This window comes from Chrysemys picta, chromosome 11 (assembly GCF_011386835.1).
Source record: "Chrysemys picta bellii isolate R12L10 chromosome 11, ASM1138683v2, whole genome shotgun sequence".
NCBI classification, from domain to species: Eukaryota; Metazoa; Chordata; order Testudines; family Emydidae; genus Chrysemys; species Chrysemys picta.
In genome coordinates this window covers 12,991,307-13,012,416 of record NC_088801.1, presented here as the reverse complement: position 1 = coordinate 13,012,416, position 21,110 = coordinate 12,991,307, and the positions used below count along the sequence as shown (strand labels likewise).

The following is a 21,110-nucleotide window of genomic DNA, read 5'->3' as shown; positions in this document are numbered from 1 at the left end:
TCATGTTCTCTGTATATATATATCTCTTCCTACTGTATTTTCCACTCCATGCATCTGATGAAGTGGGTTTTAGCCCACGAAAGCTTATGCTCAAATAAATTTGTTAGTCTATAAGGTGCCATAGATACTCCTCGTTCTCTTTGCTGATACAGACTAACACAGCTACCACTCTGAAGCCTGTTATGCGTGAGACACATTTCTCATATTGTTGGGAAAATGTGTAAGGTGCAGGATGTATTATCCTTTTCTATTAATAAATGAGTGTGGAGGAAATGGAAATAGTTTCCGTTTGAGCTGTGTGTTTATTAAAGAAGCACATACAATAGAGGACAATATAGGATGAAAAATATTTCAAGGTGGCATATTTTATGTTACTGTTGGTATAACTGGACTGTATGTTCTAGACACTGTTGACGGTATGTGTCTAACGTTCTAGACACTGTTTGTATGGTCAGTACTATGGTTTGTATGGAAGCTGGTGAAAGTCTTAGTATTTTAGATTTGAAAAGCATTTATTTTAATTTATTTCTTGTTTATCCAATCAGAGCTGAAAGATTGTATGAAAGGGACAGTCATGATTGAAATGTTTTGCTTGAGGTACTAATAACCCCTTAGGTGGGAGATTGTCCAAGGCACAAATGTCATTTAGGCAGCTGGGTCCTATTGGGAGTTAGGCACCTAGCTGCTATTTGAAAATGTTCCCTTGGGTTGCTAAAGCCACAAGAGGCTTAGAAATCTAATTTCCTTTTCACCATTTATGCTGCTGCTTTCATTTGTGCATTTCACTCAGCATGGGCAGTGACATTAGTCCGCATGGTCAAATAGCTAGCCGCCTTCCCATACAGAGTGTCGTGTTTCCAATATGGTAGGTGAATGTTTAAATGCCTCCAAAAATCTCTTTACTTTAATTTAAAAAAAAACAGTTCATAATTGATAGTAAATTAGAGCCAGAATAGTCCTATTAAATCATCTAATTCATCCCTCAGTGCAGGATTATTCTTGAGAGTGTCTCATCCAATCCAGTTTTAAATGTCCCAAGTAATGGTCTTCCACCACTTCCTTAGGGATACTATTCCACAACCTAATAAATCTAGGCCATGATCCTGTAAAATATTGCTTCTTCTCATGCAGAGTCCTATCTTACACTTTAGGATTTTGTCTTAGGCCTGGTCTATGCTTAGGGGCCTGGGGGGGGATCGATCTAAGTTACGCAACTTCAGCTATGTGAATAATGTAGCTGAAGTCGCCATACTTAGATCGACTTACTGTGATGTCTTCACCACGGTGAGTCGACTGCTGCTGCTCCCCCATTGACTCTGCCTGCGCCTCTCGCCGAGCTGGAGTACAGGAGTCGACGGGAGAGTGCTCGGGGATCGATTTATCACGTCTAGACTAGATGCAATAAATTGATCCCCGCTGGATTGATTGCTGCCCGCCAATCTGGCCGGTAGTGAAGACATACCCTTATACTCAGGCTAAGTTTTCCTTTTTTTTAATGTCATCATCCCCTTCTTCCTATTTATATCATTCTAATAATAATCCTTCTCCAGCATTGATATTTTCTCCTCACTGATAGTTATAAACTTCTATCATGGTGCCTTCTTGCCTTAGTGTTTTCCTACCCCAGGTGATGCTTTAGGCACTAATGTAAGGGTTTGGGTAGGGAAAAACATAAATTCCTCAAGAAGAATCTATTAGGTGCTGTAGGTTTACATCAGAGTCTCCAAGTTAATTAGTGTGGTTCTGCTTAGTAAAGTTGCTTTGTGAGTGTGTCTCACTGATTTCCAGATCACATTTACACATAAAAAGCGACATCTTTGTTTTAACTGCCAGCCCCACAAATTCACCCTAAGCTTGAAGGGCTTGTCTTCACTGCAGAGCTAGCATTGAATATAATTTGATCTCCAACTGAGAGTGGTGACATGATTCTGACCATGTGTCACACTGACTGGTCAGTGTGGACAAGGACAAGACGTGTTCAGTGTTGTGTCTGCTTGTCATAGGTAAACCCTGATCCCAGTAGGATTTGCCCACTGCTTGTCCTGGTCTGTGCTGGCCAGTCAGCATCATGTCAGCTAACTCAGCTGTTGAAAATCATATTTAAGCACGAATTTCCCAGTGAAGACACAGCCTGAGAGTGGAGTGAGGTTCTTTATGTCTCACACAGCATTACCTGTAAGAGAGGTTTTGCAGTCAGATTGTGCCCTCATTGGTGTCCTGTGAGCCTTACATGGCTTTGCACAAGCATCTCAGAAGTACAGAAACATTGAGTGATGCGTCCAGGGCAACCAAAGGGCGTGTTAGACCTGGAGTTAAAGTTCAGGAGCTGCCAACTCCCAGTCCTTTATTTCAGCTTGACGCACTTCAGTCTGTGCCTCCTTTTTATCCTCCCGCTACCTCCACCCTGCCCCAAAGTAAAAGAATAAACAATACTTTTCGTGGTAGTCTGCCTTCCTGATCCTCGCCTGGCATCATTTGTTGCTCTTCCTGACACACACCCTTTAACATCCTTGACTGCTTAACCTCTCGTCTGCTTCTTTCCTCTTGGCCTTAGGGCAGTTGGGGCTTCTTTATAAAAAGAGGAGTAATGCTAAATGCGGAATCCGGTAATACTGTGGCTGCAGTTTAGCCTCCTTTGAAGGCCAGGCCAGGCCAGGCCAGCAGCTTCTAATGTAAAATGGCACCTCTCCTCTGCCTCGCTGCCCCACAAGGCTTGCTTGGCTTAGCTGCCAATTGAAACTGTTTTCAGAGCTCCTTTCCAGTATCTGTATATGGCAAGCCTTTTGTTTGGCAACAATGTATGTTCTTGCATGGACCTGAAATTAGAAATCCATGATTAACGATCATTAGCAATTTTCATCTCCAAAGCCCCGTCTAAACAATATAAGAATCCTCTCAATGCTCTGTGAGTTTTAGCATTGCTTTATTACTCTACTTAATGGATGGGAAAATTGAGATGCTGAGTGAAGTTAAGTGACCTTCCCAAGGCCACACAGCAAGTCAGTGGCAGAAGTCAGATTTGTGTTTGTTAGTTCCTGGCTCCTGGTTCCTCACTTAAGCCACTAGACTCTGATGCTCCTGTTCATATATGTATATATTCCCTTATTTCATGACCAGTGAGATGTCCATCAAAATATTGCCTAGAAGTTGATGGTCCTCTATCAGTGTGAACAGAGAGGGCAGTCTTCACTTTTGGGTTGGTGGCGTATGCAAATATATACTTAAATATGTTTGTTTGGTTTACAAAATAGAAAGGGCGTAACAAGACCCCAGTGGCTGCGATTTGCTTAACGAGTCTCATCACCATGGCTTTCGTCTTCGTTGGCCAAGTGAACATCCTTGCTCCTATAGTCACCATAAACTTCATGCTGACATACATTGCTGTGGACTACTCTTATTTCTCAGTCTCTATGAGTTATATCCTACAGCAGAAACCCAAAAGGACACAGAGGGAGGAATCTAGGGTTGTCAACTCTTCCCAGCCTTTAACCTTTGAGAAAACTTCCCGTTATGGATCAGATGGAATAATTCAAAGCAGATCAGATGGCACCTTGTTAGAATTCACAAAAGACATGGACCAGCTTTTTAAGCCTCTTAATAAAGATCCAGGGACTCATAAAGAGAAAGAAGAGAGAGACAAGAATTTAAACCAAAAGGTCAAACAGAGAAAGATAAAGAAGCCAGCCAAGCAAACATTACAAGACAGCTTTCTCTTGGATCTTGATCAGAATATTGCCCCCGCCCCTTACTGTGGCACCAAAACATCAGAGCCTAGTGATGAAAGTCTGCAGAGTTTTGCTGAACAGAGTCATCAGAGTGAAAGAAATCTGTGTTTATCATCAGCTGTGGGCACTGAGCAAAAACGTGGCCATGAGCTAATGGAATATGGAGAACAACTTTTTAATGAGCTGCAGAATCCTCCCAATCAGAAAGTGGAAGGTAAAGATCACAAGAGCAGAGATAGACATTTGTGTTTTCATGGGGGGATGCTTAATAATCTTTGTCCTGCTGGCACTTTTCTGTAGGCAGGCTAGAGACTAATTTTATATGATGCTGTCATTCTGTGATTCATGGCAATAATATCTTTTTTTTTTATAGGTGAGGGTAGAGTTCATCATAATGAGTCACAGGAGAGGTTCCAATCTAATTTGCCAGTGAAAGATTAATTGCTGGAGAACAGGCAAAATTATGTGGGAATGTTCACTGTCTATAGCATGCTGCTGCTTATTCTGCAAATGCATTCTTAATGCTGTACATTAAAAGATTTCTGAGCATACGATGGCATTTGTTTTCATCTTGATATTGGGGGGAGGAGGCTTGTGAATGAAATTATCCCCATGGTGTGCAAGAAGACCATGAGTAATTCGTCACATCATCATCGCTGCATCTAAGAATCTGAATTAATTTATATTGTAGAGCTGGATACTTAATGCTTTGAATTTGTAGAGTTTTTCATCAGAGAATCTTAGGGTTTGTCTGTGCAAACATTTAGGTCACAGCAAGCTGAGTGTGAATCTAGCCCACACTAGGCTGTTAGGGACTAACTGTATGTGTGGGTCCTAATGACCTGCATTACGTTTGTTCATGTGCTTTGATCTAGTCCTATTTCAAAGAACACTAGATCAATGCTCACTAATGAACTATTAATGTGCATCAGCAGGTTCCATGCGGACAGTTAGTATGGGCAGGCTAGTGCAGGGTACAGTCATACCCCTGCTTGCCGCAAGCTAATTGTTCGTGTAGACGAGCCCTTAGTGTTCTACAAGCATTGATTAATTAAGCTTCACAAAATCCTGTGAGGTTTTATTATTATATCCTCCATATGAGGAAAGTGAGGCACAAAGAGGGAATGACTTGCCCAAGATAATACAAAGAATCAGTAGCAGAACTGGGAATAGAACCCCAGACTCCCTGTCTCCTGCACTAAATGCTAGACAACACTGCCGCTCTACAACCAGTGCTAAACCTGGCTAAGCCTTGTCATGCAAGTTGGAAGCCTGAAATTATATCTTGTTTTCATGTAACTTGATGTAGATAGAGGACAAAGACCCTAACCAAGGGGTAACCTGGCTGCTTCCTAGGATGTAGCTCTACTTCATCACCTGTGTTGGTTTTGTAATGCTTCTGTTTTCTTTTTCTTTCTATAGATACAAACGTAAAGCAACAAAATCAAGAACTAGAAATTCAGAGAATGCCAGTTTCCTTCTACGCCAGATTCTGCAATCACTGGGTTTCCCTTGTTGGTGTAAGTCACTTTCTTTTACTTTGCGCATCGCTTTAGGATGGTAGAAAAGTAAAAATAAATAAATAATAAATCACAATCAATGCAGTTACATATATTGGCAAGGGGGTTTTCATTTCCAGTATCCCAAATCATTATGTGGTTGGGTAATCGTAGAGCTCAGATACACAGGGCTGAATGAAAAGCTTTAGGGCTTAGCTGTGACTTTGCCATGAGCCCTGTGTGTGTGGCAGTGCATTGCTTGGCTGCTGCAGGTATAGCCCAGGAAGGAGGTTATGACTCAGTGTCGCAATCTGCCTCCCAATCCCCAACCTCCCCAGTGCATTGGGGGCAAGTACCCTGCATCTGCACGCTACCTGGTGCACTTGTGCTGCCCTATGCATTGGGAGGGGGGGCACAGAGCCAAAGGTCTATCCATTCTCGCTCCGCCCAATCACTGCCCACCTGGGCCAGTGGGAAAGGGCTTAGTGACTCTGCAGAGGATGCTTTCACCTACCACAAAATGCAAATAGTGGGCGTATGCCGTCTTATTCCCTTTCATGTGTGAGCAGGCCAGACAAGGATCTCACTAAAAGTCAACATGGGACAGAAGTGGTTGATCTTATTTAAATAGTGTGGGAACTCCATAATTTTAGAGTCCCCTAGGATCTGACTTCCTGCTTCCAATCCATATTTAGGAAGAAAGGGATACATTCTGCTCTTAGTCTTGCTGATGTAAATCCAGAGTTACTCTGGATTTAGGTGTTGTAACCCAGAGTAGAATGTAGCCCATAGTAGTTAGAGACTGGGGTCTAAGGAGCAAGATGAAATGTAGGCCGATGGCAAAATAAGCAAAACAAGACTATGAATGAGACAGTGTAAAATCAGCTTGAAACGTCGTTGGAAGCCCAGGCTGTGATTTGCGAATGAGATGAATATGGCTGTGATATCTTGCACCAATGATTAACCTCACTGCAGCATTTTGAGGCAACTGCACTTTTCTCAAAGTGGTTTTTCAGAGACCAGCAGTTGTGAAGTTACAGGAATCAGTCGGTAAGACCTGGTTGATCACACTGGCTGGGTGTGCACATTTCTATGGGTCCTTTTTTGTAGATGGCAGAAGAATGCCATCTTTGCTACTTCGTTAAAATGAGATTCCACAATTAGCCAATTGGGGGTCCATTGTTTCGCTCAAATTTCTGGCAACAGGTGAGGAATCCGTGTGCTGCCTATGTCACATTCATCCACTTGCCTTCCTGCCATTGAGGGTGCTATTCAGTCTAGGGGTCCTTCTGGACGCTTCACTACCTGTAAAGTTCAGTCCTACTGAAAGTGACATAGGCATATATGATGATGTATATCATAGTAATACCTAATGCGAACAAAAATTGTGGAAAGTTTATTAAACCTCATGCTTCAGGACTTAAGTTAATCTCTAGTTATTACAGATCAGGGTGAAACCTTCATGTGAGGCACATTACCCCACATCTGCCTATGGTGAGGTTCCTACCCTTCCTTTGAAGCATCTCGTGCTGGGCACTGTCAGAGACAGGATACTGGGCTTTGGGTCTGATCCAGTCTGGCAATTCCTATGTGTTGTGGTATAAAGGTTTTAGAAGCGCTAATGTTGGGTGATCGGCACAGTTTACTCAGGGTTTTGCCACTCATAAGTGAAGCGTCTAATCCAGACTTGTGCTGCTAGAATGTGAATACCACATGCATTCTGTATGTGCCACCTACGTATCAGAAAACTATTTTAGGAATGTTTGCATTTTGAGTGGGACTATCTTTTATCCTTCCACCTGTAAAGCCCAGGTAAAGCCTTATTTAGCATGAATCCCACTGTACAGGGCTCACTGCACATCATCAAAATATCTGACAATGACCTAAAAAGGCTGGTATCTCGGGGCCTTTTCAGACCAGAAAGAACATGACTAGTTCCATTGAGAATCTCCCCCTTATCATTGGTGTGAAGCTCCCCTTTCTAGCCGTGCAGTGTAGTCAGATGTCAGCTTAGAAGCCATGCCATTTTTATGTATCAAAGAACCGTTACTGCACAGAATTTTGCTTTCCCCAGACCTAGGGCAAGAGTAATTTTGGAGGGAAATCCCACCTTTGGGGAAGGAGGGGAAACATTTCTCTTAAAAATCACAGGTGTCTGAAGCAGTTGAGGGATTTGGAACATTAAAATAAGTCTTGGGGAGATGGATTGGAGCAGATGGCAGGAAAGGTGGTCAGAGGTACATGATAAATGAAGTTATCACCTGGCTTTGCACTTTATCACATGGATATTGTCTCCACATACGTGATTTCATGTATATGTATAGTGAGTACAGTTAAACAACATACAGCGCACCTATTAAATTACCCACTATCTTTAGCTTGGCTTTGGCAACCACATTTCAAACCACATTGCTCAGTAGCTCATCTGCTCATCAAATGCTAACTTTGACCACTTTACTTCTAGGTTGAGTCCCTTCTCCTGTCTATTGTACTTTCCTGTTTTTTTCTGTGTAAGCTCTTTGGGGCAGGGCCATGCCTCCTGTTATACTGGTACAGCATCTTGCAAATAGGTGGTGCTACAGAAAGCAAATAAGAAAATAGTAATAATGATGATTATGTTGTAAGGCAGCTGCATCATAGAGTTCTCTCATCATTATAGTAATGACCTTTGGGCGAAATTCTGCTGCATGTTGAAAGGTGGCAAATCTCAACCCGTCTATATGATGGGTGAAAAATTTGGGAAATGTTCATCCAAATTTGCGAAAAACAAGCAAAAAGTCACAAAGGAATCAGGTTTATGGCCTTATCTGAAGCCCATTGAAATTCTGCTGGCTTTGATGGGTCTAGCGCATTTCCATTTTGTTTGGGCTGGGAGCCACAGAGGAGTCTATCTTTGCTCTCTGTATAGCACCCAGCCATGCTCTGTGGCAGCTCTCTCCCCACTCCTATACAGAGGAGAGGTAGGCCAGAGGAACAGAGGGTACGGCCAGGAGATCTATGATTATCCAGAGCTACTGGTTAAAACTCTAGAGGAGGCACTGGGGGTGCAGAACGTAGGTTTTCGGTAGGATATAAAATGGGGGTGGTTTGGTGTACAGGGTTTGGCAATGCTGGTGAAGGTGGAGTTTCTGATGTTCAAATGACACCTCGAAAGCTCCAGTGCTATCATATTCAATAAAAATACTGGATTCTCATAGGTACAGGCCGCTTTTTATTTGGCTTCATCAAAGGCATTGGCCTGTTTTCATCTTGAAGAATAAACTCCTGCTCTGGGCAACCCCCCTGTATGGCTGGTAAAACTGCCCCAGGGTCCGGAGTATTGCCAGGTCTTGCACAAGATCAGAAAAATGGCAGAAAACATCCTCTGGATTTTGCAGGAAATATTTGTTAGCGTAACAGTGAAATACAATCATGCTCTGTGTAGTAATCCTGAACACTGCATTTTCAACAGGCAATCGGATCGCTTGTAATCATGTTTGTCATTCAATGGATCTACACTCTCATTAATTTGAGTGTAGCAATTATTCTGTATTTCTACATTGGCCAAATGAGTCCTGGACTACCCCCTGGTGAGTATTTTTAATCCGTGGCATTAAATCATCTTAAATACCTATTACATTTTAATTGGAGTTAATTTGAAATTAAGGCATTTTCATTTAACATGTGAGTTACACATTACAAATGACAGATTTTGTTTCCTTGCTAGTTTATTGTAAAATTTGATAATTGACTCTTTAAACGTAGTTATATATTTGTCTCTGGCTACAATTAGCATTACCAGATTCATTTTTGGTTCTGATGAGTTTAAACATCTTTAAAAGTTAATAAACTGTTTTGCTATGCTATAAAATAAATTAGAAAGAGCAATTACTATAAGTAAAAGCACTGGTATTAAGAGTTAATAGGAATTGCAGATATTAAATGTATTACATCAATGGCTAATCTATAAATACACTTTAATAAACCTAATTAGTCAATATAAATCTACCTGAGAAAACTGCTGTGAAAATTGGAATTACAATAAGTATCTCATTAAATCTCAGTGTTTTTAATGGCAAAACAAGAGGGCCTTTTGATTCTGAATTAAACTGGTTGAATATGTGAGGAATGTAATCTGATACTCTTAAGCAAAAGGGCATTGAAAAGGTCTATGCATGTGATTGGTTTATACTATACAGGTTCAAAATTAAATACTAAAGTAAGTTCAGATAGCAAGCTACCGTAGCCTACACTTCCTTGGTATATATGTGGAGGGGATCAATGTGTTGACCTCTGTGTGTGCATGTGTGGGAGGGCGGGTGCACAAAATTTTGGAGGAGAAAAATCAATGGAACTTCGAAAGTCAATGGGATTTGAGTTCCTAAATCACTCGCACACTTTTGAAAATATCCTCTTTTGATAATTTAGACTTGAGGTTGCTAGACTGCAGATCCCATGAACGCAAATTGTAAGAAACGTAGAAATAAGCAGTTAAGTTGTTGAATGTTCCATCTACCCTCTACACATCAGTTCCCCACTTTTCAGCCTCAATTTCTCTCTGATATGGAATATTGGGGCAGAGTAAAGGTTAGGAGTACCTTAACTCTATCTTTCCATATTTTCCAACATATTATTTGAAAAATTTACCTTAACTTAAAATGTCCTAGCTTTTCAATCTTTGTTTTTCATACAATTTGAACATGCTTTTGAGTTTTCTCCCCCTTAAATGATCACTACATTTTGTCACTACCTATACCAGTAGAGGAGGCAATGTTGCCTAGTGGCTAGAACACTGGCTTGGCACTTAGGAGTCCTGGGTTCTATACCCAACTCTGCCTAGGTGATCTCAGGCAAGTCACTTCACTTTTCTGTGTCTATTTTCCCCATCTGTAAATGGGGATAGTGATACACACTCCTTTGTAAAGTGCTTTGAGATCCACTGGAGAAAATATAGGGGATATTGTTATTACAGTTTAATAAAGCTTATGTCTAGGAATAATCAATGGTTCTCTTCAGGTTACATTCTTGAGAATCTTTAAAAGCTTTCATGCATGGGAAAAAATGAAACACATTCTCACAGAGGGTCCTGTGGCACCTTTGAGACTAACAGACTAAAGGTGCCACAGGACCCTCTGTTGCTTTTTACAGATTCAGACTAACACGGCTACCCCTCTGATACTTGACATTCTCACAGTTATTAAACCTGTAACCTTTTGCGTAAGTAGGGCTAATAACAATATGCACATTTGTTTGAGATTTTATTCCAAGTCTAGATCATGTAAAGCTATTAGGAGAGAATTAGCAGCATGGTGACTTTTCATGTGTTTTCCCTCTGCAGGGGCAGCAGCTAACTTCAGTTTTCTCAGCTGGATTAAGTTAGGTTTGGTCAGCTCATGCAGGTTGGTACTAATCATTTGTTGGTGACATAAGTAATGCTCACGCTTAACAATAAACAATTGACATTGTGAAAAAATGTGGCGGTGTGTTGCAGAATTGTTACACACCTCTTTTGGTGTATTGGAGTTCCTTGATATAACTGATATCATCTTGTATTTAGAGTGCTGATATGGCTAGAGAAAGTGACTATGTAAAACTATTTACTACTTAACTCAATAGACCTGCCCCCTTTGTATATTCAGAGTTGTATGTGCTTACTTTACTGGCAAAAATAAATATTTACTCCTAGTTACGTGAAAGTGCACTAGGGAACCTTTAGAGCACCGCAGCAGAGGCTGCACAGACCAATTACTCTTTAGAAATCAGAATGGATCACCCCACTGTGTAGACAAGCCCTGTATGTGCTAGATGGCAATATTCTAATCCAGAATTTGGATGGGAATGCTAGCGAGGATACTGGCTAGTGTCAATTCCTGGAGGAAAGCAGAGGTCGGGTTCCAGGTTCCACACAGCTTGCTATTCAGAAGAGGAGATGATGATTGTTTCTTGTTGTATTTTAGTATAACACCATTGGTGCGCATGGTGTTTTTTAGATATTTATTTATTTATTACCTAAAGACCTCAAGGAAGATCGCGGCCGCATTGTGCTAAGTATCTGTGCATAGCGATCAACACTTCCTGCCCCAAAATGTTTACAGTCTAAATAGATGAAGGGTGGGAGGGAGATGGGAGTGAAGTGACTTGCCAAGATTCCCCAGCAGGTCAGTGGCAGAGCAAGGAATAGAGCCCAGACATCCTGACTCCTAGCCCAGGGGCCTCTCCAATAGACAATCTGCCTCCCCTATATAAAAGAAGACAAGGGACCTGCCTTGAAGACTTTTTTCAAAGGTGCCAGTCCTGCAAACCCATAATCGTGTGTATAACTTTACTCCTGTGGCCATTGGGATTACTCCCATGAGTAAAGTTTCATACCTTCATTAGTGTTAGCAGGATCAGAACCTGAGTTAGACAAAATACAGGCAAAGGAGGGGGAATAGCCTTGAATTAAGCTTTCTACGTGTCTTATTAGGTCCAGGGGTTTCTCCCTTTCTCTTTTCACATTGTTCGTTTGTATTATGATGTGAGTGAAAGAGAAGAGTTATGAGGTGAGGCATGAGAACAGGGTGGATGGATGGGTTCGTGCTAAAAGGCTAGTCAGAATTAGTCATTGCGTAGTGAGTCAGACCCAACAAGAGGATCTGTGTCCTGTACACTATGTCCATCCAGTTCCCCCTAGGTGTATATGCACATTAATTATTTGCTTTATATACACACATTGCAAAGGTAAAGAATGATTCTCCTCTCCTGACACCTCTGTGTATTTTTTATTCCCACTTCAAATCTCTGTGGACCATTCCATACCCAACTCCTGCAATAGAGAGCCGCAGTGCAGCGGATGAGCAATCCACCGTGTGGGCGTTCAAAGAGAAATGTTCCCCCTGTAATGAGCCAGTTCCACACCTTTGGGTAGATGTGTCACTATTACCGGAGGTTCTTATACTGCAGCTTGGCAGCTTGATAGAGTCCTTGGTGCCTTTTGTCAGTAGTATTGATCGGTCGAGACACAGCTAGAAAGGATCCAGTGTAAGGCTGGCAGCAGTCCAAGTTAGAAGTTGATCTTGTTTATCTCTTGTCACAAGATGAAATCTCTCTAATTTAGACAGCTGGTAGGGTAGCCTTCTAATAATGCCTGCAGTCAATTCCCAGCACAGCTTTTTTTGCTTTTTTTAAAGCACACCCCTGATGCTGTTTTATATCCACAATATCACACAGAAATAAATTGTGGGTGGTTTGGCTTCAGATTTATTTTTACAAATTGCAAAGCAAGGCGGGAAAGGACATTTTAACGAGACTGAGGGCCCAATCTTGGAAGATGCTGAATGAACTTTAAAGGCAGCTGAGGGCTCTTTGCACAATCAGGTTACTTATTCAAATATTATATATGGATGTAACCGTGTCACCAGCTTTCACAATTGCATTGTGAGTCATGTGAATTTTGACGTGTTTCTCAAACCCCAGCTCCTGGGAGCAAGAGATGCCATGAAAATCTCAGCTTACTTTTTTTTTCTTAAATGAAAGTTTCTAGACCTCATGGATGCAGAGAAAATCTTGAAATCATGAAGAGTGTGCATCCTAAGGAGTCAGAAACCAGAGGCAACAATAAAGAATCTAAAAATTTTAAAAATCTCAAGACTTTTAAGCCAATCTCATGATTTTTTTTCATCCCGATTCATGATTTTTGAATCCTTGAGATTGACAATACTGAGTTGCCTAAATTTAGGCCCCTAAATTTGAAAAAGTTCTCTTGAATACAGTGGATTATATTCTGTAGACAGAGAGCTCACTAAAAATCTTAGGGCTGGTCCACACTGGGGCGGGGGATCGATCTAGGAAACGCAACTTCAGCTACGAGAATAGCGTAGCTGAAGTCGACGTTTCCTAGATCGAACTAAGTTTACTTACTGCGGGTCCACGTGGCGCAGGCAAGCTCCCCCGTCGACAGCACTTCCTCCTCTCGGCAAGCGGGAGTTCCGCAGTCGACGGGGGAGCGCTTCTGGGATCGATTTATCGCGTCCAGATGAGACGCGATAAATCAATCCCAGAAGATCGATCTCTACCCGGCGAATCGGGCGAGTAGTGTGGACCTAGCCTTACTGTAGAATAAAGTTACATTGACTGACCTTTACCATTACGAGCAGGATGACTAGAAGTAGATCCTTTTCACTTTTCTGCAACCACATTGCCTGTAAACTTTGGAAAAGGGTTGGTAAGATATATGACTATCCTTTTTATTTGTTAGCAGCCACAAAGTGCAACTGTAATTGAAGCAAATTCTGCCTCACTTTATGTGGCTGAAGAACTTTTTGGAGCAACTGGACAGCAACCAAGGAGAGGAGGGATATTTTTGTAAGCAAGGTTACTATTTTTTTCTAGTAGAGGAAAATGTTCTCTGAGTTCTGCAACTCACATAGCCACCAAGAAAAGTTTTTAGTGTCTTTTTTCTAAGTCTTTGTGCATCAGAGGTTCGATTTGTTTTGTTTACATAGTTCAAAGCACAGCTGCTGATAGATTGGGAAACAATGGGACATCTGAAGGTTGTGTGTTTGTCTGTTTTCAGGAGAAGGCCATCCCCAGAGGAGCAGATTGTTGTTACACCATCCTTTGCAACAGTTGGCATGGAGACCACTCAGCTCACTGAAGAGAATGCAGATTTTGCCTCTCGAGACCGCTACCACCATTCCTCTATTATCAGAAGAGAAGAATTTGTCAATCAGTTTCAGTAAAAAACAAAAACGGATCCGGCTGTTCACTCCAGCAGTCGTTTAACACTAATCGCTGTTGTGGCACCTGGTAAAAATACTTGAATAATGTGACTATATTTTTTTAATGCTTCCACTGTTTGGGGTTGTGTCTTTTTATTTTATTTTTTTACAAAGGACAAAGTTTGCAATTTTAACTAGGATTCCATATCCTATCCAGTTTAGCAAAACAAATTAAAGGACTATAGTAAAGTGATCAGTAACTGAGGACAATAGCATTAGAAATCTAAAGAATTCAAATCCTGTACACACTAAATATTACAAAAACTATAAACGCTTGAAGAATGCAACTTGAAACTTCCATGGACTGACTATGGAAGCAGTGTGATCTTTTGGTTAGAGCAGCAAGCTGAGAACTAGGACTCCTGGGTTCTGTTCTCAGCCCTGCCACTGATTTGGTGCAAACTTAGTCTAGTCACTTTACCTCTTTATGCCCCAGTTTTCCTGCCTGTAAAATAATATTTTTCTACCTCACAGGGGTGATGTGAGTTTTAATTAATTGGTGCTCATACAGTGCTTTAAGGCATTTAGATGAAAGGCCGAAATGGTGAAGGCGAGAGGATTATGAAGTGTGTTCAAAATTGGAATCAAATCCGTTCATTTAAATTTATGAACTCTTCTGTATCACGATGAACTCTTCTGTATCGTCATACTGTGAAATTATGCTTTATCAGCACTAAATAGCTATTTTCAACATCACTTCAGAAATGACGATTGGGAGAGGCTGAATCTTGAAACATAGGCAATAATCTGGGGACCCTCTTTCTGAAGGTCTACAGTGTTTCCAAATACAACATGTCCCAGTTAAAATAATAATTTATATAAATGAATAAAAAGTACCTATTAGGTTATATGTGGCCACACCCTTACTTCAATCAGAAGAAGAAATGTATCACTTGTATTTAGTCCTTCAGATAGGAAACAATGCAGGCAAAGCTCCTGGGGAGGTCTGAAATGAAGGAGCAGGCCTCAGGAGTATGTAGTAAAATAGTAGAGAGCACTGCAAAATAAGTCTGGGCATTTAAAATGTATTAAAAAAGGGAGTGATAATTAATTTCCTTTAATCTTTGAGTCTTTCAATTTTTTAGTGTTCAGTGCGATAATAACCAGATCTCTGCATCTGCTACAGAAAAAGCTCTGAATTCCTGCTAGCTTTGGGACCAATGCTACTAGAAGGGGCTGAAGGCCCTTGACTCCCACTGTACTTGGTGGGAGCTGAAGGCATTCACCAGCACCTCACAGGGTCAGCCCCTTTGAGCGCTGTTTCTACCATGTGATATTTTCCTGCAGGTGGAAGGAAACCAGCTTTACCAATGAAATCATGAATAAAGTAATTCTGGGATGCTACTGAAAGTTTGCTCCGCATTTTAATTTTCTGCTTTGGTCACAATTCAGTATTCCTTAAATGATCGCTCTTGTGAAAGTTAAAGGGATGCTGTCAAATTAACTCAGCCTGAAGGTTGACCCACCCCAAGCTGTTTCATGTTAGAAACATTCATTTCAGGATTCCTTAGTTACGTTTCTTTAAAACAACAACAACTACTACTGATAGAAATACATAGAGATGATCCTGAGCTCTGTTCTGATCTAGATTTGATCTTCCCCAAATATCAAGAAGAGTTGGATCTGATATTCTGGTTTTGCTCTGTACTCTAGATAAAAAAGTTTGGATGTTGATCCATACTTCCCTTAACTTCAGTGGGATTCTGAGCCAGTGTACATCCACCTCTTAAACTAAAGCCTAATGTTTTTCCTAATGTAGGACTTAATCTTAAACCCACGGCTCTCCATGTGAGTCTTGCCATTGACTTAAATGGTGCAAGATTGGACCTGTAAATGGACTTGTGGTGATACAGGATGCTCAGAGATAGTGAACCTGTATAGATTTATCTGTGAAGACACTTCAGGTGCTTTTTTCCTGATATCTTGCCTGTGAAAAGATCAGTTCAAAGCAGAAACCTATTAGCAGAAATCTTCAATAAGGGGCAATTTTGATTAAATGTTAAGGTCAAATTAACCATAGTATGACCTTGTAAACTGTGTTTAATGAAGTTCTGCGATCGTCAACCTTTTCTTCATGCTGATTTGGGTTCTCAAACCACCTGGCACATGCTGTATTTATTCCTTTTACCGTATGATACGTAGCCATAGTTCTATAATAAGGGCCATATATTGCAAAATTTCATGCACTTAAAACTTAGCAGCATCTACATATGCTGCTGCTCATTCCATCTCAAGATGCTCAATCAGCCCCCCATTTTTCTGAAATAAGGCGTTTAAATAAGAGAAAAGCACATAGCACAGCATGGTATGAGAGATGGTTAGAAAGTCTTTGTTTTACATTTTCTTTCTTAGGTCCTAAACAGTTTAATGCCCTCTTTGATATCAGAGACAGCAAACAGAAGCAAAATATCTAAGGGGAAAAAAATGTCCCTTTACTACCCATATCTTGTTTGGGAAATGTGTTAATTAAAACCAGATGACTGGTTTTGGTGTGGAATGTTTAAATATCAGACACCGCAGTTCGTTCCGTTATCCGTCAGACGTAACAATGTGAAATACAAACAATAGTTTCTAGCTTTGTGCAATGAGGTTTGGATTGTGCACCATTCATGTTGTTTTATCAATGTCCGTGTGTCAGAAAAAGCAGAACAAACATCAAAACACATTTTACCTCTCTCAAAAACTCTCATTCCATCTTAATGTTCTCTGACACGACTTTGTGCTGCTTGCCCTGTAACAATACTGTCAGTTATATTGGGCTTTAATGTGGGAAATTCAGTCCTTTGCAGAGGCCTAGCACAAGGCCATAAACACCACTTAAAGAATATTTTGGGGGCTCTGAAAGCAGACTTCAGCACTGCACAGGGTTTTGTTGGCCTTCTGCACAACAGTGAATTTCACCCTAATATGATTAGACAAATGCATCAGGATTAGCATGTCCATAGTTTTGCTCTGGCAATAATATGGCGTTGCTGTTGCAGCGTAACTTCCCTCAGGAAGGATGGCGCTTGTTGCATTAGATGGAGTATGAACTGAAATACATGGTTTCTTGTACTTGTGTGCCAGTGAAATAATCCATCTCTTTTACAAATGGGCACAATGCTATGCTGTCACAGCAACATGAGTGTAAGACATCACACGCACACCCTGAGTGTGCACTGAACACGGGAGATCACATTACAGCGAAAGTCTATTTTAACCATGTATCGTCTGGCTAAAGGGATAGGCTGCTCCCGCTCTTGGAAGGGTTAAATATTAAACTTTAATAATTGCCTCCATGACGGAAGAAGAGCTTTTTATCATTGCTGAATAGAAAATAGCTCTGATGGTGCAGAGAGAGTTACCTGAGTAAGTAGATAGGGGGATGGAAGATGGCAGCTCTCCGTGGCATTGTCTCCTTGGTCCAGATCCACAACGGGACTTAGGTACCTAAACCCCAGACTTAAGCACCTCAGTTCCAGTTACCCCACTGAAAACCAGTCAGAGCAGAACGAGGCCCATTGAATAATTAAATATGTTCTAGAGCGACAACATGCTCAAAGAGCCAGCTGTGTTTCGGGACAAGATTGAGGTGCACTGGCAGAGCTGCACCAGGGCCAATTCTAGGTAACGTTCTCAGTCTCTCTCTTTCATGAGCACCAAATGAGCAGAAGGAAGAAGCAAAAACTCTTGATGTGAATTGAGCAATGCTACAAGTTAACAAAACAAATGTGACTTGTGCTCCTCTTCCAAAAACATCTTGATTCCTCTGACGTTAGAGAAACCTTCATGGGCGTGAAATATTTTTTCTTGCCCTTTTCGGGAAGGAAGAGTGTGGGTGGGAATTCGTTACTATTCCCCACCCTACAGCAACCTATCACCAGGTTAGTAACTTCCCTTGAGCAGAGTAACTCTAGACTCTGTGAATTGCATGAAGATCTAATTTACCTTAAGATCAATTCAGAGAATAGCTCTGAGAGGTACCTGTGCTAGCTACTCCCAGACAAGTACCCTTTGGTTACTATCACTAAGAAAATGTCCTGCTATTTCTGCTTCAAATACTTCATATACTTGGACCCTCATATACTTCAGCTATCACCATAACTATTTTGCTTTGACTCCACAGATTTATTGATAACAAGCTTTTTTTAAAGAAAAAAGCTGTGAAATAAACAGGATTTGTAAAAGGTCATTCAACCTACGAAAGAATTATTTAAATAAATGTACAGATCTCAAGAAGAATTCTGGTTTATTGTTAATACTGTAATGTACATTTGGTGGATTGTGGTTGGGTACGTTTTCTACACTGCTCTTTCCAATGCGATTATCCTGCTAGCAAAACAGGCCCAAAGTGTTGTGAAGCAGCCATTTAAATGTTTTACTATTTATTTGCGTTACAGTAGGATTTAGAGGCCCCAACTGAGACTCGGACCCAGCAGGGTGCTACACAACCATGTAGCAAGAGACAATCCCTGATCTGAAATACTTGCAATATAAGTAGTCAAGAGCAATAGCAGGCAGGAGCAGTATAATGGCAGGGGAACTGAGATACTATGAGAATAAGGGGCTAGGGGTCTGTGGCCTGCAATGTGCAGGAGGCCAAACTAGATGATCATGAATGGTCCCTTCTGGCCTTAAAGTCTATGAGATACTTAGTTGGTATAAATCGTCATAGCTCCATTGAAGTCAGTGGGCTTGGCCCTGTGTAATTTGTGCCAGGTCACACAGGGAGTCTCATGGCTAGGCCAGGAACAGAACCAAGGTCTATAGCTCCCAGTCCAGTGTCATAACTATATCTCACCTCATGGGTATCTCGCGGTCCATCCTGACTTTTGGTGTATGTTTTAGTTGCATGACCAGGCTAAGGAGAGAGACAGCTGCCATTTTCAGTTCTGCAGCTTAGGTGATAGTAATAGGAGTGATATGGGAAACTAGATAGAGAACAACCAACCACAATACATTATATTGAAGACACGTTGATCCTGTAGATTCTACAGATTATGCTGCTCATGATATTATATGAGCTATTGGGAACTGGGCCAATCTGTTACCAGTGAGAGTGTGTGTTTTACCGACCCACTGGAATTTCAGACTGGGAAATTGGCTTTGTTTCCTGAACTTAAAGGCACAGCATTATATTTAAATCTCCAAGGAAAGAAGATCAGTTAGCTGAATTGCAAGTAATGGCCCCAGAATTATAATTAAAGTTAGTGAGAGTCTGAGATTCCTTCAATCTCTGGGCCTCTCTGTATTCAGTCAAGATATGCCTTTAGCTGTACAGAGACAACTAGTACTTTGATCTCACTTAGAAAAGGGGGTTACCTGGGTCGGAGGCACAGAGAAAAGAAAAGTGTTACTGGTGACTCCGGATTTGGTAGAACCTTTAAAAATTCCCAAAATAGCAGTGGCATGTTATTGGGACCTAGATTTGGAGGTCTAGATTTGGGACCTAATGTTTTAGATCTGAATCACAGTGTGATCCAGGGCTAGTAAAGAGTCTCCATGACCAAATGTTCTAGTGGAGATGAGGATGTGGTTGCTAATTGCTGGCCTAGGAGCTGCACGGCTCAAAATTGGGGCTACTTGCATGGATAACATTGGGATTTTTTGGGCCTCCAGGCAAAAAATCTTGCCCCTCTTCCCACCCCCAAGCAATGAAGTGCATTGCTTCATTGAATGCATTGGACCTGAAAGCACTGGGACTATCCCTTCAGTTCTGCTGTGAGCGCGTTGAGTTGGCACTTGCATGCCTTCTGCTGTGCTGATGCTGGCTGAGTTATATGGCTGGGCTGGGAATTCCCTCCATCTCTGGTCCTGATGCTGAGGGGATGAAGGGGTGAGCAAAAGTAATCAGGCCAGGAGTTGCTGAGGCTACAGCAAAGCCCTGAGCAGACACTTACCTCATTTGAGCAGTGGAGCACCTGCCCTGAAAAGGACCATATAGTATTGCAAAACCAGTCACTTTCACTTCAACTCCTGCGCAGTTTTTAAAGTGCACATGCACTTATGCTTAGGAAACAACTACAGCAATATGGCAGCTACAGAGCTGCTCCCCTCAGAGTGCAAGGCAGTCACCATTCAATTCAGTCACAAGTGGAAGGTCTTCGGAGGTGCACGTAAGGGTAAGCCTATTGTAGCGAACACCTTGTGTGCCTATTCTCTCATGTGTGCAGGGTGAAAAGGGATGAGCGTGGGCAGAGAATGGGGATATCGAATGAGTCATGGGCTTAAATGTGATCCTCAGCGCACTAACGAGGCACCTTCTTCTCCCCCATCCTTGACCTCTCTCCAGATGCTAGGCAGGAGTACACTAGTGGCGGTGCGGCCGCAGGCTCTGTTTCCCCTGGCTTTTATACCCTGCTCAATACTTTTAACCTGACGCTTGTGCATGCAGCCCTTGGTGCCTGGCCTGTATTCCAAGTCCTAGCTGATGACTTTATTAAAAATAATGAGTTTTTACTACTTGACATGTCTATTGGCACTGCCGAACCAGCATAGCTAAGTCAGAGAGTGAGCTGGAGTCTGCTCTGGCTTGTGCATCACCGGGGTTAGTTAAGGGCTGATTTAAATGGCTACTCTGGATCGATACAGATGTACATGAAAGCAGAATTTGGAACTAATTTTCAGCTGCAGAATTTTGCTCCAGGAACCAGAAAGGATGCAGCTTGACTCTTGCATCCCAAGAGGATTTTGTGGGGCTGACTAAGTTAGGAGGAGAAAAAAAAAAACACTTGCAAACTAAGCCAGGTTAATCTGGAGTCCCTGTGCCCGATCCAAAGGGAGCCTTTCCACGGACTTTGGATCAGGCTCCCAGAGAGGCATTAAGCACGGAACCCTCCAAAGCAAAACTTTTCGTGACTTCTTTTGGTCAGAACAGCAGCTGCATTTCTGGAGTGACTGTGGCATTATCTGTTGAATCCACTATCGCTTCAGGATAAGGGAGCCTCCCTACATTGCCACATTATTTATAGTTTTATTGTTGACCATTTCCAACCTTGTGTTTGCTGCCACACAAGCGCCTATCTGCAGTGCTATGCAGGCTCTCTGCAAGGAGCTGGGTTCCTGTTATTGCTGGAGCACACAGCTGCTTCTGGGTGGGAGGCCAGATCACTGTCATGAAAACAGAGAGTTGGTTGGAGGGAGGGAGATTTCTTCCAGAAACTTTGGGA

General features: G+C 41.7%; 1 protein-coding gene across 9 annotated transcripts in view; it reads left to right on the top strand.

The window, feature by feature from the left end:
• SLC12A8 (solute carrier family 12 member 8) overlaps nucleotides 1–15,306 on the top strand; it is an 87,892-nt gene extending 72,586 nt beyond the window's left edge. For 8 of the 9 annotated variants that reach the window (XM_065561535.1, XM_005279826.4, XM_005279824.4 and 5 more), the window contains 5 exons: nucleotides 3,252–3,939; nucleotides 5,148–5,245; nucleotides 8,676–8,793; nucleotides 10,542–10,602; nucleotides 13,758–15,306. In XM_065561535.1, coding sequence (XP_065417607.1) covers nucleotides 3,252–3,939; nucleotides 5,148–5,245; nucleotides 8,676–8,793; nucleotides 10,542–10,602; nucleotides 13,758–13,923 — 1,131 coding nt within the window. In that variant the 3' untranslated portion in view covers nucleotides 13,924–15,306. Of the gene's footprint in view, nucleotides 1–3,251; nucleotides 3,940–5,147; nucleotides 5,246–8,675; nucleotides 8,794–10,541; nucleotides 10,603–13,439; nucleotides 13,547–13,757 lie in introns of all 9 variants that reach the window. The other variant, XR_010591523.1, reaches the window with a different exon arrangement.
• The last annotated feature ends 5,804 nt before the right edge of the window (nucleotides 15,307–21,110 follow it).